This window comes from Clavelina lepadiformis, chromosome 2 (assembly GCF_947623445.1).
Source record: "Clavelina lepadiformis chromosome 2, kaClaLepa1.1, whole genome shotgun sequence".
NCBI classification, from domain to species: Eukaryota; Metazoa; Chordata; class Ascidiacea; order Aplousobranchia; family Clavelinidae; genus Clavelina; species Clavelina lepadiformis.
This window is the reverse complement of record NC_135241.1, coordinates 14,147,671-14,174,166: the sequence shown is the minus strand read 5'-3', so window position 1 is coordinate 14,174,166 and position 26,496 is coordinate 14,147,671. Positions and strand designations below refer to the sequence as shown.

At 36.8% G+C, this 26,496-nt stretch overlaps 1 protein-coding gene and 1 pseudogene across 2 annotated transcripts; one reads left to right on the top strand and one right to left on the bottom strand.

Annotated features, from left to right (window-relative positions):
* The first annotated feature begins 6,710 nt into the window (after positions 1-6,710).
* Positions 6,711-21,589, top strand: LOC143445413 (eukaryotic translation initiation factor 4H-like). The gene is made up of 7 exons (XM_076944497.1): positions 6,711-6,767; positions 9,096-9,237; positions 10,647-10,695; positions 17,832-17,896; positions 19,463-19,574; positions 19,872-20,114; positions 20,195-21,589. Exons 1-7 carry the CDS (start codon positions 6,733-6,735, stop codon positions 20,425-20,427), a joined length of 879 nt encoding a protein of 292 aa, XP_076800612.1. The 5' UTR covers positions 6,711-6,732; the 3' UTR covers positions 20,428-21,589.
* Positions 12,261-15,176, bottom strand: LOC143445412 (uncharacterized; annotated as a pseudogene). The gene is made up of 2 exons (XR_013113821.1): positions 15,037-15,176; positions 12,261-14,824 (listed from the first exon to the last, which is right to left on the bottom strand). The product of XR_013113821.1 is annotated as an uncharacterized LOC143445412 (transcript).
* Positions 21,590-26,496: the final 4,907 nt, after the last annotated feature.

Below are 26,496 nucleotides of genomic sequence, written 5' to 3'. Positions count from 1 at the left end.
TTATACATTACATTATGTTTTGATATACTATGATATTACAGAAACAGAATGGTGTGACATGGTAGTTGGAAATGATGTGGATATCGTCTGCTTTCGTGTGGAATATTGTGACGAGAATTGACAAGAAATTAAATCTAATTGGTAGAATTTACATTAGTCCAATTAATTTATTGATTTTCGATATATTGCGTTTGGCTTCTGGGCCCAACGCTGGAAAACTCCTACCTCTGTACAATAAAATCTGACTGAAAACCTTCGGTTGGAACTGCACAATGTTTGATTTGAGGTATTTTGTTTTCCCTTTGTATACATGTACGTTTTCTGTTTTTTTTTTGCTTCAAATATAAAAACACAAAAATAGCATTGGTATTGAATCAACTATTTATATTTCAAAACCTTAACAAAAAGAAAACATTTCCCTTTGAGCACGTTAAGTTGGGTTTCACCATACAATGGTTGCACAACTTTTTAAGTATAAGCTTATACTGAAATCAGAAAATATACAAAGTAACATAAAACAAACAAACATTAGGATCCTACAAACAGCCGTCAGTTTGTTGACATACATTTTTCTGTCTCCAATTACCTTAAAACTTATTTGTTATAAAGTTCTTTCTGCGTAACAATTAGAGATTTGAATAGTAACATTTCCCATATAATTTTAGTGTACTAAATTTATGGAATCCAAAAGTTCAATAAAAATAAATGAGCCAGCAGCAGCCAATCAAAAGTTACCGTATGCCGTTAAGCGTGGGAGCAGCAACGTTCTATAGATTTTAAAGTGCCAATAAATGCGAAAATGATCGTTACAAATTCGGGACTGCGCAAGAGAATAGAAATACACCTAGTTGAAATAAATAAGTTCATCTTTGATTTGTTGATGTGGCTCACGTTTTACTGGAATATTCCAACGTGGTCTTACAGTAGGTGCAATTTGGGTTTGACACCACTCATACAGGGCCCTGATCTATTATCATATACTGTACCTACACCATCTATTGTTAACCCTTTCTCCAAGGCATTTTAGTATGATAAACAAGATCAACTTTAGGATATGGAAACGATTCCTGGATTCGTAAAAATGATTTGTTGTGAACAAATCCGTAAACGAAACCTTCAATTCACTGTGTCATTTCATGAGGATTTACAAAACATGGTGTTACTTGCAGACAATAATTTTCAATAATCGCCTTAACGGTAGAACAGCGTAAGCAGCGGTGGCTTTAGGTTTGGAGGGGGGCGACTCGAGGCGAGGAAAAGCGCGACTTAAGTTTGTCAGCCCCAAAATTACGGGAGACGTAACAATCTATCTTAGGAGGTACGGAGGCATGTCCCCTTGGAAAATTTTAAATTCGCATGATTTAAAATGCATAAAATTTTGCTTTTCTTTCAAAAAACAAACTGCTCGAGATTTTTTTGTGCATTTCTGCTTAGTTTTTCGCTACCAAAATTTTGCTCTCTCTCAGAAAATCGCACACCCTTCGTTTCTTTGTTTCTATCGAGCTCCTAATACCTCAGAAGTTTGCCAGCAGAGAACACAACTTTTTTTGTCTTGGCATGTAAAAAATAATTATCTTTTGTCAGAATACGCTCTCCTAAGCTAACATTTGACATATCAGGATGATGTAAATTAAATCGAACTGAATTAGTTATATCGGAATCATTTCTTTCCGATTAAAATTATATCCTTCTGATGAAATTAAATCGTCGTGATTTAAAATAAACCCTTCCGATATAATTAAGTCATCCCTGTACGCTGAAATATGGGAAAACGCAAAAAAAAAACAATACAAATATAAAAGATTATTATTTTTGGTTTAATTGGAAATCGGTATCATGACAAATTTGTCCCGGGCATTGTGACGTAAAAATGTCGCATGACTCTGCGCGAGTTTTTCGATCAAAAACCTTGTATTCCCAGAAAGTCTGTGCGTTTTGCTTTCTTTCTTGTGAGTTATGTTTGTAATCTTATAAGTTTTTCCTGCGCCCTAAGCCAATTACCTAGGTTTTCGAACGGAAAACTTACGCCGAGTCATGTCAAATCTCTAGATCACAATGCCCGGAACAAATTTAGCATGACATTGGTTTCATTGCACTAACTTAAAACTTATCAACGCTTTATCAAAATGTTATTGTATGTGAAGTCTCCCAATTGATTCAGTTCAACTGCATAAAAATATCACTGTATGGGGCATGGTGAAGGTCTACAAGCAAAACTTTCATCTCGTTATTCTGGGTCTCTATATGATCTTTGACTGTAAGCTATATGTTCCTCGGTTAAATGTAATGTGTGCCACTATTCGGAGAAGCTGACCTTGAAATCCTGGCTTTAGTCTCTCCATGGTCTCGCAAATGCTATTAACTTGCCGTCCTATTTTAGGTAATAGATTGTACTGTAGCCTAATGAAATAAACCGTAATTCGCAATGTTTTCCAATTTTAAAATCTTATTCAAACATTGAAGGTGGCCACTGGAGGTGGTAGGGGGTTGGAAATTACATTACATTACGTCCCGATCCCCTCTAACAGAATTTAAAGGGAGTATTTTGTCACCGTCGACCCAAGGATTTCCAGGATTTTACAAGGAATCGAAGTTGAGATCAGATAGCTTGTGGTGAGAGCAAGTTTACAAAAACAAAGCACTGTTTAACTGGACGCCTGTTGGAGTGAGGCAGATGTTTGGACGATACTACTCTCACGTAGGCCTATTGCCCGATATTTTGATCAGATTGACAAAAGTTTCATACATTGACAGTGATATGTTAACCTAAGCTCTAATGCATATATGTGAAGTTGTAGTTGCGCAATAACACATACTGACATTGCTACGTACTACATAGAAAATATTAAAAGGTCTGATAAGAAAGTGTGATAAGAATATGACAACATATGTAACATTGTCTTTTTGTAAATATGGTTGATTACTTACTGCTATACATTTTTTATTTGAAAGTATTTGCCCCAACACTATAATCCAATAGTATTTATAGTGTGCAAGTTGTGAAAAACCAATATCATCTCCACATGAAAACGTCCTTGAAAATTTTCAAGTGATCTGGCAACCCTATAGTGAACCCACGGACGATTCAACCTAAAATAACTCAACCAACGTACGATTAAACCCAGGAACATTCAATCCACAGGTATAGGTTGGGCCATCTTGGGTTTAGTCGTTCTGGGTTTAATCGTCATGGGTTGAATCGTCCTTGGATTGAATTGACCTGGAACCATTCTCTTCCACACTGGGGTATATTAATAAATGAGATGTCTATAGATAGTGGAAAGTTTGCAAAGCGTTTGGGATAAATGGCATCAGTAAAAATGAAGCTCTAAATAACGTGGTGAAGTCTTTTCCACGTGTGGTCTACGCGCTTGTAGTAAGCATTTTACTTTTTGTAATGCTGAAGAGCAATGTTGCCATGTTTCCGAATAGCATTTAGCTTTACGGTGGTCGATCATAATCGGTTGTCGTGTCTAACAAATTTGAAATTATTTTATTTTTAACAGTTAGGCCTACCGGTAATGGGGCGGCAGTCTTGCATGACCGTCTTGTATGGAAAGCTTGCATTTTACCATAGGGAGATTTCCGCCAAAAAAATTGGGTTCTACGCCACGTCAATATAAAATTTCTAACTATTGTACGCCGCAACAAGGCCGAACCTCTGAACTGAACCTAGGCTGTAGTTGTTAGTTTGAATAAAAAGGAGCTGTTTGCTTGCATGCAAGCGTGCATTCCTCGTGAATTACGCAGAGAATCTTCGGTGTGAGTTACGCTCAAGTGCCGTAAACTTTTTAGGTTTAGTGGCCGTGCTAACCTCCATTGTTGTAGCACTACTGTAATTTACACATTGCATGTTTTAAGCCCTCAGATTTTTCCCGCTTAAATTTCCCATTTGTTGGTTGTTTGTGAGCTTATTTATTTAATCATTATAAAAAGAGGTTAGCACAATACTTTTCGCTTCCTACAGTGAATGGTAAAAAATTAATAGTACAAAAACTTGGTTTGATGTCGGCATGACACGAAACCAATTCACGTCTTGCCACAACCATGGCCACCTGTTCTTTATTTCATGGCAGGATTCGCCGAGTCACTGAGTGTGCAGTTATGCAACGGCTAACCAAGTGTTTATCAATTCAATCTTTCTTCAGTTAATATCCAACGTAATACTTGTAATTGTAACTATAAATATATCTATCCCAATGTTCCCTCTAATTTTTCACGAGTCTGAGCAAACACACTAACTCCCTGAGCGGTCCCTTGGACCACTGTGAGCAACATCAAACGTTCCACGTGCGCACTGTGGCCATTATTATGCGTTTATTTTATTTTCAATTCAGGTTGGATTTTTTTCTTGTGCGCAGCACAGATTTTCTGTGCGCGGAGACCGTGTCAGCAGTGCGCATTTGCGCACGCGCGCAGCTTAGAGGGAACATTGATCTATCCTAACATAACACCTTATCAAAAAGTCGTGTAAGCATAAGTTTTCATCAAATCTTATCGAAATTTGGAAGCAGGGGCATTATCGGTCGTAATCGTCTTGATATTCTTGAACATCCTTGATTTAACCAAACGGTGAGCTGTCCAGTTTTTAGCAGCAGCAAATAACCACAAGGTGCTACTCGAGCAATGACAGTCTTAGTCATTTACTGAGCTGTAAACAGTCCTTAGCTGTGTCTTATTTGAAATCAATTGGCTGCTGTACAGCAATAACAGCTCCATTCTTGTTATAACGCCCATGCCTCTTCAAATAAGAAATCAGCAACTACATGACGCCAACAATTGCATTGTGCTACTCAAAAACAGCATGCTGCAAGTGGTGATGTCACAAGAAATTTTTAGCATGTGCTCAGTTAAAAGAGATGGCTTAAAGCGAGCCAAAAGCAACATTACGTTACGCGAGTCAATAATTTTTGCAATACAGATGATTGAGATGAGCGAAGTGCAGAAAACAAAGATAAAAGCGCGAGTGCTTTAAAAAGAGATAGGACTGGAAGTAGAGATAAATATGCAAGCACTTGCAGAATCCTGTGTATGTATATATAGGTCACATAATCAAAATCCTGGGTTAGAAATTTTACCCTAAATGAAAGTTCGGGTCTCTTAACCTTTTGCACTTATGTATGACTTATGAGGTAATAGAAAAGAAATTAAGGCGTAATATTTCCACAATACTTGACCCAAATATGGAACTGAAAAAGTAAAAGAGACCCGAATCTTTTATCCACACATCCACACAAAAGTTCTTGACTTACAAAAGTACGCCCACTTTACAATGTAAATATAAGCGGACACCATATTTTTTAATTACTGCACCTGTTCCACTCCCGTTATTCTTTATGCACACATTGCTCATTCTTACAGATTTGTAGTCTTTAGTTGCTAAAGCCAACTGGAATTATGACTATGCAAGTGTATGACTCTTCTAGGGCCAAAGTCCATTACTTGCAATGCGTACACCGAAGGTCAGTTTGGCGTACATAACGAGTAGGTTACACGAAAGATGTGTTATGCTAACTGCAATCTCTAAAAAAGTAAACATGCTCTTTTTTTTCTAAACAAGAGAACAACAGCCAAAAGCAAAGTTAGTTTACTGTTGCCATGGTTTCAATACTTTTGTGCCAAGACATGATTTGCTGCATCAGCCCATGTCATATCAATTCAAACTGAACTTACACCACTTCACTGTAGGTCACACTGAAGATATTCTGCGTAACTCCCATGAAATGCTACCTAGTTTTGGGTAAGGTTGCAATGTGATTACTCTAGCTCAGGGGTGTCAAACTCAATCGCACCAGGGGCCAAAACTCAAAACTTATTTAACGCCGCGGGCTGTAAGGATAAAACTTGATTGAACGTTTCGTGACACAAGTATATGAATTGGAACAGTCAGCGAAAGAGCACCAAATTTTTGTTTTTTTTGACGGTTTTGGCTGGGAATAAATCGATTTATTCTATCGTATGATGAGGCAACTGTTGTGCTGCTGTATTGTGCGATTTGTTATAATCTTGTTTCTTGCTTGAAAAAAGTAAGTTATACTGCACAATGATCTCGTGGGCCGGAAATAGTTCAATGTATAAAATAGCATTGCGGGCCAAGTTTTATTGTAAAGCGGGCCGGATGTGGCCCGCGGGCCGGGAGTTTGACACCTATGCTCTAGCTACTGTGATTTGAGACAGTTCACTCTAAAGGTTTTGGCATAACTCGCATAATTTACCCCGGTGTTAAAGAGCGTATTAATATCAGTTAGAATCAAATTGACAAGTGACCACAGCAAACAAAAAGTGAAAATTATTAAAAAAATTGCATTGGTTGAATGGACACCATCACTTTGCAGCTAATTTTTTTATTTGTAAATGGGAATTGAACTTGGCTGAAGTTAATTATGCTAAATATTACTATACTTTGCATGAATTTCAATACTTGGTCCTGTTCAAATATTGGAAATATGTCAAAAATAAGCTATTTATGAACATTCCAGATGTTTACGGTTATTAAATTAATACTTTTCAAAACATAATAGGTATAGGTTTAATATTGGTATATGAATATAATGTTAGCTAGCATGAAGCAGTTTACTAGCTCTACATGAATTGCGTAGTAAATTACTGTATACTACAGTTTGCCAGTAAGTCTTGTCCCAAGTGAACCAAGGTTCATATATATTTTGTATTATTTTAATCGTGTATTTTTTGTTTTTCATGCATTGCAGGCTAGTAAATTAGGTATCAACTATGGCATATAACGATCGTGGAAATTATCAGGGAAAGTAAGTATAAGACAAACTTTTTTGTGGTACCACTATCAATACATACTGCTGTTCAGTTAAAATGAATCGAATTTTAAGACAAGAATCTGGTGTTTGCATATAAGTCTTGAAAATAAATTGAAAAACACTGTGAAAATAGCTGCATTGGGTCATATTTCAATTTAGTAATACGGCTGGCGTTGGTTAACAGGCTAGATGTTTACGTTAATGACTTTAATTTGAAGGTATTTTGCTTTAAAAGCAAACAAGATATGAAAGCACTTGTGTCGATCCTGGATTTTACAAACCTGAGACAACTAAAATAAATTACAAATGGTTGTGCTGATCTTTTTTTAAATTAAAATCTTTTCTCTTCATCAACGTTAACATGGATAACTTGCTTAATTTCTAATAGATAAGACAGGTCTGCAAAAAATTTTTTTCTCTAGTCTTGATTTTAATAACTAAAATTACCTATTCAAGGTCATTGAATTTAAAAATAACATCAGATTTTTCCATCACATCAGGTTTTTAAACTATCAAAGGTAGTATTAGTCACAGAATCAACTGTTTTAGGCAAGCAGCTTCAATTATAACACCAGCATTTCTGTATCATATCAGCATCATTATCTACTTTTCTAATAATATTTCTCTCTATCAGGCGTCACCAAACTTTTTTTACAAAGGGTCAGTTAATCATGAATACTGAGTATCGCGGACCAAATTCCCATTTTGATCAAAAGACTACCATACAATAAGCTTAATTGTGAGTCAGTGGGGCGGGCCGGACAAATTAATCTTGCGTGAACCCGTGCTCTATATGAACAGATTTACTGATTATAAAACAGATTAGCAGATTATAAAAGTGGTGTTTGAGTTACAGCATCTAGCAAGCGAAAAAAGGGTTGCAATGGTCCTGGTATGTTTTGCTATACTAGTGGTTGTTTTAGTTTGGCATCACAAAGACTAAATATCACAGCATTTGTAGAAAAGGCATATCTCACCTAGTTTAAGGTGAAGTTAGGTGACCAAGTTAGGTACAGAAGACTACCGCTCATTATGACCACCTTGGGACCAAACCATTTGTGTCATATTATCTGAATGGTCACAATAACTGAAATTGCTGTTTAACCACTCCAGGATCAATACAGTTAGGCATAAAAATGACAAAGTATGTCCAATTCATCATTTATTTCATTAATGTTAAGCCTGCAATCATTAAAATGATTGCCAGTAGGTAAATTGGGAATACATGTGGCACAATTGTCACTATCAAGTAGCATAATTGACACGAAAAATCTGAAAAGGATGGAAAAGTAGGTCATAATATCCGAAGCCTGGTAATAGTAAACGGAGAGTTTCGTATGGAGAAATTTAGGACCAAAATAAAATGTGGTCAAATCATATAAATTGGATGGTCATATTATCCATGTTCAAATTAAGTGAATTCTACTCCACTGATAATAAAACTGCAGAAAGTATAACGCGTAGCGGCCTTCTGCAATGCCTTAACTTTGACATCATAATACATTTTTTCAATTTAATGTGGTTAGTGATGGTCAATCCAGCCCTTTATCAGTATTAAACTGTGAAATACATCTAAAGCATGGATTGAACTTCTGCCATTAAAAAAACATTAGAAAATAACGTAAATAGCTTTCAAATAACATCGGTAAAAAGGCCTTGGACTGACTAAAGGCCACTCAGTCTGTTATTAATGATTAGCAGACGACCTATATAAAAAAGCTGTCATTTTTTGCTTATACTCTCTAAATAGATAATTTTTTACTTCAACAATTTGCTTCAAATATAAACTTCTATTCATTCATTTTATTTATACAATAAGTAACCAATTCAATTGGAAAGAAACCAAAGTTTGATTTAGTTTTGAGCTTTTTGCTCAATGAGCTGGTGGTTGTCTTATTCTCCGACCTGTTTCCATGTATGGGTTTTGATGGCATTTTTAATAGAGCACTTGCCTTGAGTGTACTAACTGATTATTTTAATTTTTTAATTTAATTTAAAGCAGGGGGACAAGTTGGAAAAGCGCTACATAACTACACAGTACACAACAACATAAAGTTGTAACTTGTATCATTTTTAATGCTTTCGTGATGGGAAAATCTCCTATATAATCAATGTGCCCCACCCCTAATTTTTCACTGTTTTCAAAAAATCAATGCCTATGGGCAACATCATTAAGTTGCTTTGACTTGCTTTTAATGCTTATTTCCACCCACAGTCCAAGCAGCCAAACAGTCTATAAAAATGTGTTTGCCATTTTAGACCTATTCATAGTTTGCATTTATCAGAGTTTTATCTGCATTTAAAATTGTTATTGTTTTTTAGCTATGGTCACGGTGGATACAGATCACGTGGAGGTGGTAGACAATCTGAACTTCCTACCCAGGAGCCTTATACTTGCTTTGTTGGGAATTTGCCTCATGAAACTGTGCAGGGAGACATTGATCTTATTTTCAAAGATCTAAAGGTATCACTTTGTGGCTTTGCTTTAGGGATGTTCTGAATTGAAAAATTGTAACACCATGAGAATATGAATATTTTTGTATTTTTGGAATTCAAACCTGCAAACTTTACCCATTGCACTTTATCAAAGTCACTGACAACCAAGTGAACCATGTTTAAATTGTCACTTTATTGATGATTGATAGAAATTAACCAGCTTTTTCTTATGCAAGATAAGGACAGCAGGTCGTCCAAACTTCCAAAATTTGGATGCCCAATTGTTTCTTTGAAAAACACTTGAAATTTTTCTTGTTAGTTAAAAGTTAAGTCAAATCGCCCCAGTTGTGTTTTGTCCTATTATCGAAGTTTGCTAGGTACATTTTTGCCAATTATAAATTGTATGCTACAGGACAATTTTTAATTACACAAGTAGTGGTATGCACGTTGAATACACTGTTATACAGATAGTGTATATTTCCATGTTCAACCAGGGATAGGCAACTTTTTCAAATTTGGGCAGGGGTTGTATTTGATGTTGTTCAGACGGGCCAATTCATAAGAACTTCAACATCAAAATTTGACTAGACACAGCTAAAACGCGATTGCTTGTTATACGGCGGTCTAGTGGCTATCTTCGTTCGACTATCAGTTCATTTACAGTGCAGAAATTGTATTGTTCATTAACAAATAACTTCCTATAAAGGTCCCCACTAAATTCACTGCTCTTACCAATCACCAATCGCCATCTACTGATTTTTCCTCACTGTTATTTTACCTATCTGTTAGGTCACATGCAAGTCTGATGTAACCCCAGTCAACAAGTACCATTATGTTTACACTTTTACGACTTTCTTTTTACATGGTCAAGTGAACAGTGTGCTGGAGTTTTTCTTCAAACATCACCCGGCCTTTGTTGAGCATTTGTAGAATTTGAACATACATCAGCTGAATAAATGCATAGTGACAAGTTACTCCAGTACATAATAACATGTTTCATGTTTATTAGTTCAAAATGATTTATTGATGAATGATGCAAAGTGCTCTGACCGACTTACTGTATCTTTAAATCGACATATGTGTAGCAATAAATCACTAGCGCCTCGTGCGAAGCTACTACCCCATTCAATGTAGATCTAGTTGATTTTCGGATGAAGATCCTTCGAGTTAACGGTGTGGCGTATGAACAGTGGTTGCTGATCTTTTCTTGTTTTTAACCTTTTATTCTGAAATCTGAATATACAACGATTTTATATGCGTTTGTGCTGAATTATCAACTCTGGTCTCTGGCTACCTGTTATCAGGGAATCAATTCAGAGTTGAGTAGAAACCGTTGTATGTACTTAGTTTTGTGCCTTAAGTGATGTACATTATCCTCTGAAACCTTTTCAAAATCATTTATGAACTGTTTCTTAAACTTTTTACAAACTTTTGCAGATTCGTAATGTACGTATGGTAAGGGACAAGGAAACAGACAAGTTCAAAGGTATCCACAATTTAGAATTCTTTTCCATTGTACAGTACGAATTTTTCTTAAGTTTTAAGCTGTGTAGATCTATAATTTTATCGCTTTAATTGATTAATAGTTTTTCTTAGTTTTCTATTTATTGTGATAAATATTGAGAGATATCAGTTACATTCACAAAAAATTATGAAATTTTATTGTCTTTCAGCTGAATATTTTGCTGCCAGTAGCATTTATTTGCAAGAGTTCCATATAACTGATAAATACAAATTGTGTATATATATATGTATATGTCAGAGTTCATGCCCCTAGGTGGTGCTGAGCAGCCACTCTTTTAACACTAGAACGGCCGATGCGGTCAATTTGACCGTTTTGGAATTTGAAAGTGCGATATATTTTTTTACGGAAATCGCATGACTGTGAAATTTTTTAAGTTTTCCTAAGTAATAAGCAGAAATCGTCATGCCAAGTTTCAAGCGGAAAACTGCTTTCAGAAAAATTTTAGAGGGTGGTTTACCTCCAACGGCCGTTAGCGGTCATTTTGACCGCTAAACAAAAATATCGTTTCTAGGCCTTTTGTTGTACTCAAACTTTGTCTTTATATTTACCAATGAATTAATTTTTTTTTATGACGTCTTTGTCTCACTTATGATAAAGAAATTCAAAATTCAAAATTCAAAAAAAATTTATAATAAATTTTCCCAGCTATCAGTTAGCACTGGAAAGAGATTGACTTCCGATTATGAAAGGCTTTGTGAAACACACATGCAGTTATTTTACAAAGTCTCGGAGGTATATTTTTACAACACCTTAGCATAAGTTAGCCAGAATCTAAAAAAAATAGTGGGGTCATTCCATGTCAAATCACCCAATGGGTTTAACCCCTACCTCTTCGATTTTGCTGAAATTTGGTATGTAGGGAGGTCTTAGCATAATTAGCACAAATCTAAAATATTAGCTCAGTCGGACCAGTGGTTTTAGAAATATAGGCCTTCGAATTTTTGCAAAAACGGCTGCCAAATTTTAGGCCCTGATATTTTGGTAACCGGTGGACCAATTTTGATGAAACTGGTGTCACTGGAAAGGTAATTTCACAAAGAATCCAAATCTGTCATTCTTTTCTTGATAGGAGCAAGTTAAATGTGTGTGACTTTTTGACCTATTGTTTGACCTTGTGGATCACGTGACCTTGAAATTAAATTAAGTGCAAATTATACCCCAAGATGTTACCTACAACATATAAAAAATCCAGAGAGTTAATATTTTTGGTTTAATAATAAAATACACTTTAGTGGGCATGCCTGACCATAAAATGACCATTTTGAACCTTCTAATGCATTAATGTACACAAATACACTACAGGAGATATGCCATAGTTTAGTACAAATCCAAAACTTATAATCCTTATTCAAAGTATGATGTCATATTGTATTAACACTATAACAGGCTTTGCTCATATTAATTGACATATTTTAATTAATTAATCAGGCCTTCACGATGCTTTTCATTAAAATAATGCAAACTTACATAGGCTATACAAATCAATGTAAAAGTAGGCTATTAACAATATGATAATACTCCTGAAGTTAACATTTCCATTTTTTGCATAGTCCAGTTATTTTAACATTGTCAGGCTTGCCGATGCTGTACATCCGAGTGGAAAGTGTAAGAGATGGTGTGTTGATGACACAAAGGATGCTCTTCTTGTCAAGCCAACATTTGTCTTCATCTCTAGGCCAATGAAAGAGCTTGGCGGGTCCATGGGGATGCATGAACTTTATACTGTAGTCCCCATGCTCGTCTGAAATATCCTCCACCAGGCCAATCCATGGTTCGTTGTCATAAAGACAGCAGACATAGTTCTGTTCGGCAATCTCAATGTCAATCAGCACTTCCGATATTCTGTCATGTTCGGCATCCGCTGTGGCGGCTACCACAACAGGAGGATCCACTTGTGTACTCAATTTATACACCGAAAGATGCGTTTGCGAAAGTGGTACAAATCTGTGAAACTGAAGAGTTCCTTTAATAGTTGTAGCAATATTGAATCGATTTCTTAAGTCTGTGTCAACTTTTGTCACTTCTTCGGGTGGGACATTGAGGAATTTGATTCCTGGAATCCTTTCAACACAGAATTCCATGATGGCTTCTATTGTCAGAATCGGATCCGTGCAGGGTCTCTGGAGACTTGCTTCAAAGGTCAGGAGTCTCTTTACAGTTCCGCCAATACCATCACAAGCACTTTTGCCATGGGATGTGGCAAAGAAGTTCCATTCGGCGTCCAGGCCAAAGTCCTTCTGGTGGTTGCAAAGATTGATGAAGTTATGTTTGTTCTTATATTGCCCAGCACAGCCATCCGTGAAGTAGTGGACTTTCTTTACTACTGGGAACTCCTTCTTAATGTACTCAATCACCACTTGCTGGAAAGCATACACAGTCGAGGTTGAATGTTCCTTTACGTCACTTACTACACAAATGTTCCGGTGTTCTAACGTACTATCTTCATCATTGAGTTTGCAGTAGGCAACGAATGGATGCAGTGTGGCTTGTTTATTTTCCCAATGAAAACTTTGGATCTCATCCTGAACAACAACTGAAGTAATTTTCAGCGAAATCCCCCTGTAGAATAATCTCTTCCAATGGTTTCATTGATGATTTAAGGTCCTTCATGTATGTACTTTGAGATTTTGCGGTGAAACTGTGGCGGGTGAGTTTTAATAGCTGCGAGGAAAAGTTATCTATGAAGTCTTCTTTTGATTCCGTAATAGTGGTAAGTTTCGTGCGATCGGTGCTAATCCATTGCTGGTATGTCACGTCCTCAACATCGTTCAGTTCTTCACAGTTTTTAAGGTGATCGATGAGCCCTTCACGACCAAGGCAGTCCTTACAGTGACCCATCATACACTTTTCGTTCTCTGTAGAGCACACACAGAATTTCATAAGATCACGAACAGAAGATTTCAAACACCCTTCTGCCATCAACTTAGGGTTCTGATGGTACTTGCAGACACAGACAGAGTGAGTTCCTGATGATCCAGCAAGTACACACCACTTGGGACGCAAAGCCGCGAAAGACGAGAATCCAATCTCCTTTTCGGGATAAGTTTCTTTCCAGGAAGAATGCAGTTCCTTAAGATTGGATAATACCAGTCGCTTCTGATGTTCAACTTTCTCACCATTCTTATTTCGAACACTAAACGAATCTTTCATTCCAGGACACATTCGACTATTTTCATCACATTCATAAAAACCACAGACATCATTTTTAAGTTCTTCTGACAGCGTTTTGCCCTTGTTCTTATCACATATTCCCAAAATCCCCTTTTGCTTCTTCACATCACGACTTTTCTTCACTAGGTAGTTAGTGGCTCCAAATTCCTTCATAGTTCTATCTATTGTAAATGGTGACAATGTTAGTATCTGTACTCGTTCTTGGTAGCTCTGAGACTGTACAAACTTTTCTTTTAACTGTGTCATTATGCTTTGGTAACGTTGGTAATCCTTTGCGCATTTTTCATCATCAGAATCTGAACTGTATAACGGAACTTTGTACGAAAGTTCTAGCTTCCTCTTAAATGTCCGGGTTGCTGATGCAAGTTTTTGTTTACCTTTAGTTATTTTAGTGGAGGTTGGCATGTGAGCGGTTTTAATTGGGGTTTCATCAAGATCAACTAATGTTGTATTGAGATTGACAAACGAGCTATTCACATTTTCAGGTGAACTATTGTCGACATCCATGTGCATTGCACGCGTTTCTTCGTTTTCATCTTGTTTTGATTGAACCTTTTTCCTTTGAAGAATCATTAAACACTCTATACACACTTTAACACCAGGTACTACAACACATGGAGGATCACTTAGTTTCTCAAACATATCCAAACTAACGACACTTAATGATTTAGTCCTAGATTTCCCCGGATGTTTATTCGTCGGATCGCAACATTTTTTCTTGAGTGAAGAAAACTTTGTTAAGAGTTCCTGCTCATGATGGGAACATATCGTCTTGATGTCGTTCGTTTTACGCCCAGTTCGGAGTCTCAGCAACCTGATTTCCTCGTATTTGGTTGTGCTACGTATGAAACTGGCTCGTGTGTGTTGAAATTGGTGGCAGGAACTTTCTTCTGAGTAAAAGCTACAGTTGTCCATGTCCCTGAAAATAAGTCATGGATTATATATACGATTAGAATCGACTCTAAATTACAAACAAATTAAATACCGGAATGTATCAATGTCATTTTGAATAAAAGGTTTGTTCATGAACAACTTTGGTATATCATCAAAAAACTCAAACTGGATAATGTTCTTATAATTATGACAATTACAATGAAATGTATGTACAATTACAAATGAATTTGTACTTACATTTTGTCATCTCGGTTGGCCATTGATTGATGTTCATATACGATTGATGATCAATACTCTCAGGTTAAAACAACTTTCCCAAAATAACTAAATCTAATCACATGCACTTATAACTGCATTATCTGCAACAACACCTGTTGACTGACTTGATTTGAGTTTTAGTGGGCATACAGCCCGCTTTATCAGGCAGAAAACGCAGCGTAGCACACAGGCAATTTGCCTTTATCCTAAGTTAGTCGATCATTACTTTTTGTAATAGAAGAGTTGAGAACATGCCCGGTTAGTGCTGACCTGTTTTGGTTCCACAGTTGAAATACGCTTGAGTAAAAAAAGCATAGTCAAATTTATTTCATCATGTCTGAAAGACGAAAGCGCTTCACTGCCCAACAAGCTTCTGCTATGCTCAGATCCATAGCTGAGGATGATTCTGGAGGGGAAAGTGAATTTGATGAAGGCGACGTGTTAGATTGGGAATTCTGCTCCTCAGATGAGATGGTCCACGATAAAGAAACTGAGCAACTTAGTGATACACAACAAACCATTGTTCATGAAGGTGATTCACAATCTGCTGATACTAACGTTGAATCCCATTCCACTACATTCTGTGATGGTGATTCTTGTTTGGGTGCTGGTGAAAGTTTGATCAAAAACGAAACAGCAAGAGATGGCACACAATGGGAATTTATGGAATTCGGCGTAGAAGCACGAGGAAAGCGTGCAGCTCAGAATGTTCTAACGGAGCAATCAGGTCTATCACGCTTTGCCATTAGAATGGCAGACTCCCCCGTTGGTGCTTTTCAAGCTCTATTTGATAACCATATGCTCAAACAAATTCAACAGTGTACCAATTTGGAACATCGAAGGGTCTTAGAAAATGAAGACTGGGAGGTATCACTGTGTGAGCTGAATGCATTTATAGCATTGCTATATGTACGAGAAGCGTATGGTGGCAAAAACTTCCCCTTTATAATTTTTGGAATAAAGAATGAGGCGTATCATTTTTTCAACAAACCATGTCGAGAAATCGTTGTCGTGAGATTATGCGTTGTCTACGCTTCAACTTGCGCAGCACAAGGTCAGCACGCTTGCAAACTAACAAATTTGCTCTTATCTCGGATATTTGGAATAGGTTTGTAAACAATAGTATCAGTTGTTACAAACCTGCAGAAAATATTACGATTGATGAACAACTTTTTCCAACTAAAGCTCGTTGTAGATTCACCCAGTATATGCCAAACAAACCAGACAGGTTTGGCATAAAGTTCTGGCTGGCGGTTGATGTCGATTCAAAGTACATCCTAAATGCCATTCCATATCTGGGCAAAGATGAATCACGTCCACCCACCCAAAGGCTTAGTGATAACGTTGTCGTGAACATCATGCAACCATTTATGGGTAAAGGCAGAAATGTTACAACCCACAACTTTTTCACATCGTTTTTACTTGCCAAAGAGCTGAAAAAGAAGAAAACCAGTCTTGTTGGAACTATGAACAAGGTTAGACGTGAACTGCCTCCATCTGCAAAATGTTTGCAGCAACGCTATTCTAGTAAGCTCATGAAGGCAGGCGATGTGGCAACTCAGACTGTGTATCAGTGTAAGCCCAAGAAAAGCATTTGTATTTTTAGTTCTCTGCATCAGTTTGTTGAACTTGGCACAGTGACAAAAAAAAAACCGGAGACAGTTGAATTTTATAACAAGACCAAATGTGGTGTTGACGTGGCTGATCAAATGGCCAGGCAGTATTCAGTCAAAGCAGGTACACATTGTTGGCCCGCTGCTGTTTCTATAACATGTTGGATTTAGCAGGCATCAATGCTTATGTGCTGTATAAAAAACGAACAGCTGACAAGGATTCAAGACAAGATTTCATCTTTAAGCTTGCTACAGAACTACGTGAAGACTACATCGTTGAAAGATCAAGCAGCAACGCTACAATTGCAAGACCTCAAACACTGCCGAATGCTCGTGAAAAAAGAATTGCCAAGAAGAGTAAACAGTGTGAAATAGCTGCAAACTGCAAACAAAACAAAACCAAGAAGCGTTGTTTGAAATGTAACAAAACCGTATGTGGTAAGTGTACCGCTATGGAGCTTTTTGAATGTATTAGATGTGCGACAACGCAAATGTGAAAAATTTTCCAATTTTGTGTCCAGAATTTTGCCCATTCCTTGAAATAAAAATCTTTTTGGTGGATAGATTGATGGAATTATGTGACTTAAATATTAATTCAATAATTAGGCTGCAAACACGCAAAGCAATTCCAAGAAAAAACGAATTTTCGGAAAGGCGGTCAAAATGACCGCTAGCGGCCGTTGACAGCTTATCGCAATTCTGGCCGTTCTAGTGTTAAAGAGAACGTTGCTCTTGCTCGTCGGTGAAAAAAGGCCTCGCTTTTGCTATTCAATAAAGAAAAAAGTGCACTAGTTTTACCACTCTGCTTTTTTAGCAATTAAAAAAAGGCTTCCACTCCAGCGCATTTTCAAAGACAAATTACATTTGTATGTTTGCAAATTTCCATAGTACAACATGTGCCTACCTGCAGTTGTAATTGGTTATTATTATCCATTGTAAAAGATAGGAAATTTCATTGAATCCAATGTTGATTAGTTTTGTTTTGATCACATCTGCCAGAAACGAATAAAAAGAAGTAGACTATTAAGAACCTTCTAGAATTCTAGATGCCAACGTTCAACAATTTAGTATTGTTCACTTACAAAGCATATGTATCGGTTAAGTTATATGGAATTGCAAGAATTGCACATCATAAGCAAGATAATGTATAAATCTTTTTAGGGTTTTGCTATGTTGAGTTTGAAGATGTGGACTCACTAAAAGAAGCATTGGAGTACAATGATGCGGTATGTATACTGCTTTTTTCCAAGTAGTTGTCATTCTGAAAAAAGTGAAAATTTCTCAAGTAAACTGATGTAAAGAAAAATCTAGCTTAAATGTGGTAGTTGTTGACATAAATAAATTAACTAAGGCATAAAATATTCTGCCCATGTATCACAACTGGTGTAGCACTTGTTGCCTGTTATTTGTATCCAGTTACTAAAAACTTTGAGCCCTTATTTCAAAAAAATTTCCATTTTACTTTTATTACGGTATGGTCAAAAATCTTGTTTGATGTTGTAGCATCGTATCTTATGGCTAATATAAAAACTGCAAACAGCTTGCATTTGAATGCCATTTGCTCTCTAAAATGTGAAATCACTAACTTCAGTAATGTACATCAAATACAATACACAACTGGTGAGATTCAGTACACTATTTTCTACCAACATTTCATTTTCCCATTTGGGTTAGCTTCACTAGGACAATGGGAATTGTATTTAAAAAAAAATTGCGAAAAGTATAGAATTACAGTTGCTAATTTATTTGATTTGATGTTACTATGCCTGGTGGCAACCATAGTATTTTTAGTGATGTATGGTATGCAAGAATGAGGTTAAGACATAGGCCAACGCTATACTTCCAGACATTACCGCTACTTACACAATCCTGAACTGCGACTTCTAGACAGGCAAATTATCATGAAACATGATGTTTTCTTGCTATGCTTATGCGGATGATCTGATCTCTATTTGCTCTGTCAGGACGTTACTACTTTATCGGCCTATCTTCAGAAATAATGTGTCTCACCAGTTAACATCAATGGAGCACCCTGCCATGTAATTCTGGACAGGTTGCTTACGTACTGCTAACAGTTTACTATGCAAGAAAACGTCATGTTGCATTGATAATGTCACTTGTGGATACTTTGATACATTGCGGCTGCTTAATCCTTGAACTGGCATTGTAGTAAATTGCCTGTACCATGAGTTTTATTATTAATTAAATTTTTTGTGATGTTCTGAAGACTGCAATACCATATTTTCACTTTGATAAAGCAATCAGCAAATCCTGTTATCAATCGCAAATTGTGACACTATACCATTTATATTATATTGTTGATTCCTCATGCAATCTGGTAAAGGTAACAGCCTTCATTACAAGTGTTGTGATATAAGACATACAGACTCTTCATTTTTGTGGTGATCCAGTTAATGTTTGTAAATGTAGAATTTCATCCAGTACCAGTGGTGTAACATGCAAATTTCAGATGGATGAAATTAAACTAAATCTTTGTACTTCCGACCTAAAGTGTGTTTTGGAAAATTATTTGCTTAGATTATTTTTATATTCTACATTAAGCATAAAACACTTCAAGTTTTACTACCAAATTTTGCTGCATAGTTCTTGTAGATACTTTGTTGCGGCATTGTATTGTTAACTTGTAAAATAATCAACTTTCTGGTCATTGTTGTTCCCAATGGAATATTAATGTTATATTCATATTTGTTCAATAGTTTAATTCTTTGATTTAGTTAGGCAACATCTTTGAGGCACAAGCTCATTTGACAGAGACCTTATTTTCATTGCAGATTTTTGAGAATAGAAACTTACGTGTGAACATAGCAGAAAACAAAAGAGGGGGTGGCCGAGGTGGTCGTGGTGGAAGAGGAAGCTATCAAGGAGGCAGGGGTGGAGGATTCGGTAAAATTGCGTTTTATGTGTTTTGCTACTTTAGCAACACACTGCCTTGAGCTCTCCTTTTTATATTCATGTTAATCGCTTCATTAATGTTTCTTGATGAATGATTAAAATGAAGTCTGCAATGAATGGCGAGCGAGTCTTAAGTGTGTAAAAACAACTAAATCTATCATGTACTGCTCTGGAAATTTGTGTACAAGTTTCGTGCATTACGCTGATGGACATATTAACTTAATGATACTTCAATCAAATCGATTTGTTTCTTGTGTGATTTTTGGCATTGTTTGTGTTGTATCTTAGGGCATCAACGGCAAGACTACGACCAGCATGGTGAAAACCGTGGTGGATTTAGTCGTGGCCGTGGAAGAGGAGGTCATAGTGATGGTCATGATGGCTTCCAAGGCGGAAGGTATAACAATCATGATCGTGGTTATGGGGGCGGTCAAGATTTTGGACACAGCAGAGGTTACAGCAGTCGAGACAGAGATTATGGACGTGATCGACATGTGTCACGTGATCAAGAATTTAAACAACTATCATCAGGTAGTTATCATCATCATGTGTTTGTGCCGTGTGCATATAGAAGATAATTTTTAAGCAAGTTGTACATATTTTCAAAACAGATGAATCTAGTGGCAGACCCCGGCTTCAGTTAAAACCCCGAACCGTCAATGCACCTGTAAATGCGGTAGCCAATCCAAACTCTTCAATTTTTGGAGGTGCGAAACCTCGTGAACAAAATATTGCTGAGAAGGGTCTTGACGACATAGAAAAACAGGTGGAACAGAAGCTAGTTTTACAAGAACCAACGCATTCTGAAGGCATGGCAGATGAACATAGTGGAAAAGACGAGTGACGGCGTCTGTCTGTCTCTCAAAACTGTGGAAAGCTGACTTGGCCGATGTTTCACATGGTACAAGCTCTTTTGTGGTTGACCCAGTTTGTTAATTAAGATGCCATGAACTGCTTGTGTTTGCCGTGCGGACATCAAAGATATGGTAGAAAGTTTGTGGTTGGTTTCGGAAATGCGTTATTTGTACGTTAATTGGAGATGTGCTTGATATCAAACTACTGCAATGTACGTGAGCAGATCTTGTTCGTGTTAAGCTGCAAGTCACTGCATTTACCTCATTGCCACTTTTTTCAATTAATATGCTAAGTTTAAGTTTTATCTGCATTTTACTATAAGTACATCTTATTGCGGTCGTTTGTGGTTCATTTCTGCATGTAAAGTTTGCTTGAATGTAATGCGAATTTTTTTTATCACATTTGCTGAATTGATAGCAAAATGATGCTAAATGCATGGTAACACATTTGTGCAATGTTAATCGGTAGCCTTCAAGTAAGAAAGCATTTACAGAGGAATGCTTGTTTGGTTCAAGAGTCGTTAATTCGCAGTTTCAATATCAAGACACAGCTTCAGTAAAACGTTGGGTTAACTATTTCCATTTCTGGTATTAAACTTATGTTATGCATTTGCACTCCTTGATATTTTGACAAGTTTATTCTCGCTGCATGACATCCGTAAGATCTATTTAGCTTGTATCTCGCAATGAACGTTATCCCGCTAATTGTTACATTTTTTGTAGATTTGCTTAATCAGTTTCACATGTCTAGGAATTTTTTTTTTGCTGTGTACGTTATTGTGATAAATTTGTTTTATTTTACGACAATGTGTTGTCGCGTTGCAGAATTCAGCTCTTACTGGCTTGCTCGGCTCAAACTGCCAAATGAACGAGAGGAATAGTGCTAGCTGCAATTATAATAAATTATCAGTTCCTCTGTATATGTACAATTTGTCTCCGTGAATGATACTCTACAGTCTACTATCTGTAATGACGTTCGATTTATACTGGTGTTATTGTCATTTTGGAATAAAAGCTGTGGTTTTAACAAAACCTTCGTATCCAGGTACAAATATGCCGTGTGAACTATTCAATTGTTGTGAGTACTCGTGCGGTGTAACGATTTTTAAGTTGTACCTATCCTGACCAAATACATATCTGTAACTTTTGTCATATTATAAATTGTGTTCGATTGGGGCAAACCCAATTTTACTTCGGTATAATTAACTTGAACATTTGAAAGGATGCGGCATGACTCGAGTTGTTTCTTTTTATTTCGTTTAGCATTAAGCTTAAGTTGTAAGCTGTGGATGAGTTTGGCACTGATCGGCTCTAGTGCACGATTCTCGCAGCTTCGGAAGGTGGAGGTCTCCAGGTATCTTGTCTCTTGTTGTAGACCGCATCGTCCTCATGTTGCTGTTATCTGAAGTATGACTCCATTTTCGTCAAGGACACATTTAGGAAAACTACACTAGAAAAATTGCTTGGTTAACATACTGAAGTTGTATACGGTGTGTGACCCAAACAGTTTATGATCAAATATCTGTCGCAAGACGGGAGGCACGTGATACACCAACGTAAATATACACGATTAAATACGGGAGTACGTAGGAACCCCTGCTAAATGCAGGAAAGGTATAGAAGCAACAAATCTAAAATGCAGAAAGACACGTGAGATGAGAATATACAGTAAGTATTTATAATGAAATTATAGAATCAAATAACTTTAAAATCGTTTATATAATCTAATACCTATAACGAATATACACACTATACAGGATAGTAGACTCTTCACAAGCTGGCAGGTAATCTCCTTATTATCATCAGTAAAATTTGGCATGACCACCATATCAAGTTTTCCTCATTGCAGGTTCTGGATATTCTAAATAAAAAATCGTTTTTAAGTCGTTCCATGGGCAAAATCAATAACAGACGCTACTTTTCGTTTTGTTGTATATATGTAGGCTATATGACATATACATATACTAAGCTTATATGTTATTGTAACGTAGTTCAACGTTACCGCTAGTGTTGTATACGCCAGGGCTTCTCAAACTTTTTGGTTCTGCGACACCATTTTAGAAAAGAAATTTGTTTGCAACCCCTTGAGAGGTAGCCTACCTGTTAATAATGTTAAAACAATAAACATCCAATTATAAATTTAAATGGCATTTTTGTCTCTTGCAAAATGATACAAGTGCAAACAATCCACCGAAGTACAATGCCTGTAGCCTACAGTAATGCAAGAATCTCGTAATGTAATCAGTAAAGCGAATAAAAAACTAACAAAAACAATTCATTCTTATAAAATTTAAATTTTTTTACCCCAAAGTTACATTTTGCAACCCCAAACGGGGTCGCGACCCACAGTTTGAGAAGCTCTGGTATACGACATAGTAGGCGTATTTATTATCGTCATATAATAGACTCAAGGGAATGTAGACGCATGATTTCCCAATGGCAATACTCTGCTTATTATGTGATTCTTGCTGGTCTTCTTTTAGTGCGCTCGTAAGCCTCGATATCGTGCCTTCTGTAGCCAAAGAAACGGGATGCCGCTCCCTGCAATGGACTTTCTTTTGTGCGGTTTTATTTAGACTTTAGACATTTAAAAATTTTCATTGGCACTGTAATCAAACTACGTTACATCATATATTTCGATTATTTCTTTTACTTGGGTTGTTGATAATGTCTTTAATGTTAGTGAGCATGTCCTCTACATTTCCAAATACTTTTTCATTATTTGTAATATTTTGTATAAATTTGTTAAAATTTGGATCTTCACTATTTTGTGGGTTGGAAGGTCCTGGGTTGAATCTTCAGCGGGTTGAATCGTTTGCAGGTTGAATAGTCCGTGGGTTGGAAGGTCCGTGGGTTGAATCGTCCGTTGTAGGCCTACCATATTTTCATCGCCAAAAAAGAGGACAATTTCGCCAGCAAGTAGGCTTCTATGCAAATAGAGTTTTACGTTTAAAGAATTCATCACATGTTTTTGAATAACTATACGCATATGAACAAGTAATGCATTCAGCTTCAAAATCATTACGTCCTTTTCTGAAACAAGTATACTTTTGCCGCAGTTTATCAGAAAACACGGTGTTCCTCTTTGGCATCATTGCTTAGCTTTATTTAGATTTTAGGCCTATGTTTGTTTAAATTAAAACAATGATAATAAAAATGATTAGACCTCATGCTGTCGCTGAAACGTCACTTGACTTGACTTAGGCCTCATGCCGAAAAGTCACATAAACATATAATTCTGTTGAAAATATAAGCAAGAAAGCGCAAAATGCAAAAAAGGAGGACATTTGGGCATTTTTCAGTGTCCTCGGAGGGCAATTCATTTTTCTTTAGAAAAGAGGACAAATCTTCCTAAAAGAGGACATATGGTAGCCCTACCGTTGGTTGAATCGTCCTCTGTTGAATGGTTCTGGGTTGAATCGTCCGTGGGCTGAATCGACCTATAACCGAGAGATTCGTACAAATCTTTAAACGAGGCATGGAAAAAAACAGAGGGAACGTGGAAATACAAGAGGCATTCCGCAGTGTCCTAGCAAGTTACCGTATTTCGCCGCATTCATGTTTAGACTGGAAGACACCGGCTGAGATTTTGCATGGGCGTCAACCCGAATTTTATTGTCATTGTTTTCACCTGGAGTCAAACCTTTACAAGTTTCAGAACCCTCACACATCCAAAGTTACGACCTAGGTTACATGGTCTATGCACGCAATTACGCATCGGGGCCGAAATGGATTTCAAGAAAGTTACACGCAAATTGGGGTCCATGATGTACCTAATTCGAACGGACCGAGGAATTTGGCAACGACACCACGATCAACTTCAGCCACGCTTCAAAAAGGTAGTTGGAGAAGCGAATGACTTTGAAAAGCCAAGCCTCATCAGGCAACTTGAACGCATCGAACAATTACGGACTCGAGAAGAACAGGAACAACGTTCAGTTACTGCTACTTACACGCCGTCTTTTCCACGGACACGATATCCGGTGCGAAATCGGAGACCGCCCGATTTTCATCAAGCGTAGTCTACTATATTGCTAAAATTTAACATTTGAATGTACGAAGGGGGAGTGATTCGATTTTTCTTATATAACCGTAATGTCTCATGTGTTTTCTCCCTCAGGCACTTGTGTTTTCTAATAACATGTACACGCTTCCTTAGTAGTAATTAGCGTTTTTCTGTTTGGCATTTTTTCATTGCGCAAGCAAATAGTCAATTTGTCCGAGTTGTGTAAGTTCGAAATTCAGTTTGTTTTTTCATGTTGGCGATGACCAAGTTTTACAGTCTTCTGTGTCACTAAAAATACAAAATCGTTTTCAATGCTTAAAAACAAACATGATTGCATGTGTTCTCGTGTAATTCTACGATGTGCAAGCTTACCTTCGTATGCTGATTATAAGGCACGAAAAAATTGTTTGATCTCGAACTATTTAAAAATTATTTTGCTACTACACCTGAAAATAGGATAACTCATAACCATGGACCAACCCTACCATAAGGTCAAATACCCTGAGCGAATATAGACTTAAGAGCTTATAAAAATTTAGCGGGCCTAAAAGAGCAAGACGTCTAGAAATAAATATTAAGCTTAAGGCCTGCTAAATTTTACTTGCTCTTTTTCTCTCCTACAAATGAAGACATTACATGTGTCGCAAAACGTGAAATTAGATTTTATCAGCACTTAACCCAAGTCGTAACATTTACTATCGACTTACCACGCGTAGAATAATAATATAATCTATAAATAAACCAAAGGTTGACTATTTTTTGTTAGTTTGTTTGATTCAACTTAAAATTCATAAAAATTTACGACAACTTGAACATAGATAGTATTTTAGGTAACGTTTCAAACCAAAGTAAAAATTTCAAAATGTAGCTTAGGAATAAATAATTATGAAGTTTAAAAAAATCCGGCTCATAGGTCCCACTCCTTCCCTTACTTGACCCTTTTAAACGGTAATGCCAGCGACCTTTGTTTTATGTTATATTTGCAATTGTTTTTTATTGTTGGATCAGGTCGTTTTTCGTGTTAATTGTTGCTTTGTTATACTAAGAGCGACTGGCGGACAACAGAACAACCGTGGAGTGCTGGGTATTACCTTCATCTAAATTCTAAAACATCACGGCCGTGATTTAAAAAAATTTGGCGAAGTTCGTACAGGTATTGCGGCAAACTTGTGTAGCGAAACTATTTATTAAGCTTAGCAAATAATTAGTTATATAGATTGTTAGTTATATGCTTGCACAGCATTCTTCCTGACGCGTTTAACGTTTTCGTACTTGCTGCGTGGCAAATTGATCGTTTTAAATGGTTCCATAGTGACTGCATCCACGAGGATTGCACACGTTCGGGCTTTGGGATTGCAAGAAACAAGTACTGTAACACATAAGGAAATACGTTACGTACGTACCAAGGATAACAGGTGGGTTACACGCATAGATATAATGTAAACACTAAACACTATATCGTTTATAAATTGTGTCACGTCACACGGCATCAAAATCGTTCTAAACTTATACGGCGTTTTAAAATTGTACACTACAAATTGCTAACTACTACTGTACGAATAAATGTTAGAATTTATTTGATAACTTGCGCTTCGCACTTTTTGGACTTGCGACGGGATGGTCAAGCATGGAAATATCTCATATATTTTGACAAGTGGGGGGAGCAAATGTGGCTTATTTCTGGGCACTATAATCCTAGGATTCTGAGGACCCTATAATCTGATTCCGCGAGGGTGCAATCTCATTTGGGTGTAACTTTGTATTGCTATAATCCCTTGTGGGTGTAATTCCATTTAAAAACGAAATAATGTTTATATTCTATGCGTGTAACTCACCTGTTACGCTAAATATGATTTTCTTAATCATTCAACTGTTATCCATGATAAGCCTATTAGGCTACATAACGTATTTCCTTTTATATTACAGTTTTTATTTCTTGCAGTCCCAAAGTCCGAACGTGTGCAATGCCACGGCCACTGCTTTAAATAGCTTGTGATGAGCAGCACCTCTTTTAGGGGGCGTTTGTTTTATTATACAGTAATTTTGCTAAAAG

Bases quoted from the DNA above. Each gene is read 5' to 3' on its own strand.
- LOC143445413 (XM_076944497.1), top strand. From the start codon at position 6,733: ATGGCATATAACGATCGTGGAAATTATCAGGGAAA. The intron at 17,897-19,462 runs GTATGTATACTG...TTTTCATTGCAG, and splicing joins CATTGGAGTACAATGATGCG to ATTTTTGAGAATAGAAACTT. The intron at 19,575-19,871 runs GTAAAATTGCGT...GTTGTATCTTAG, and splicing joins AGGCAGGGGTGGAGGATTCG to GGCATCAACGGCAAGACTAC.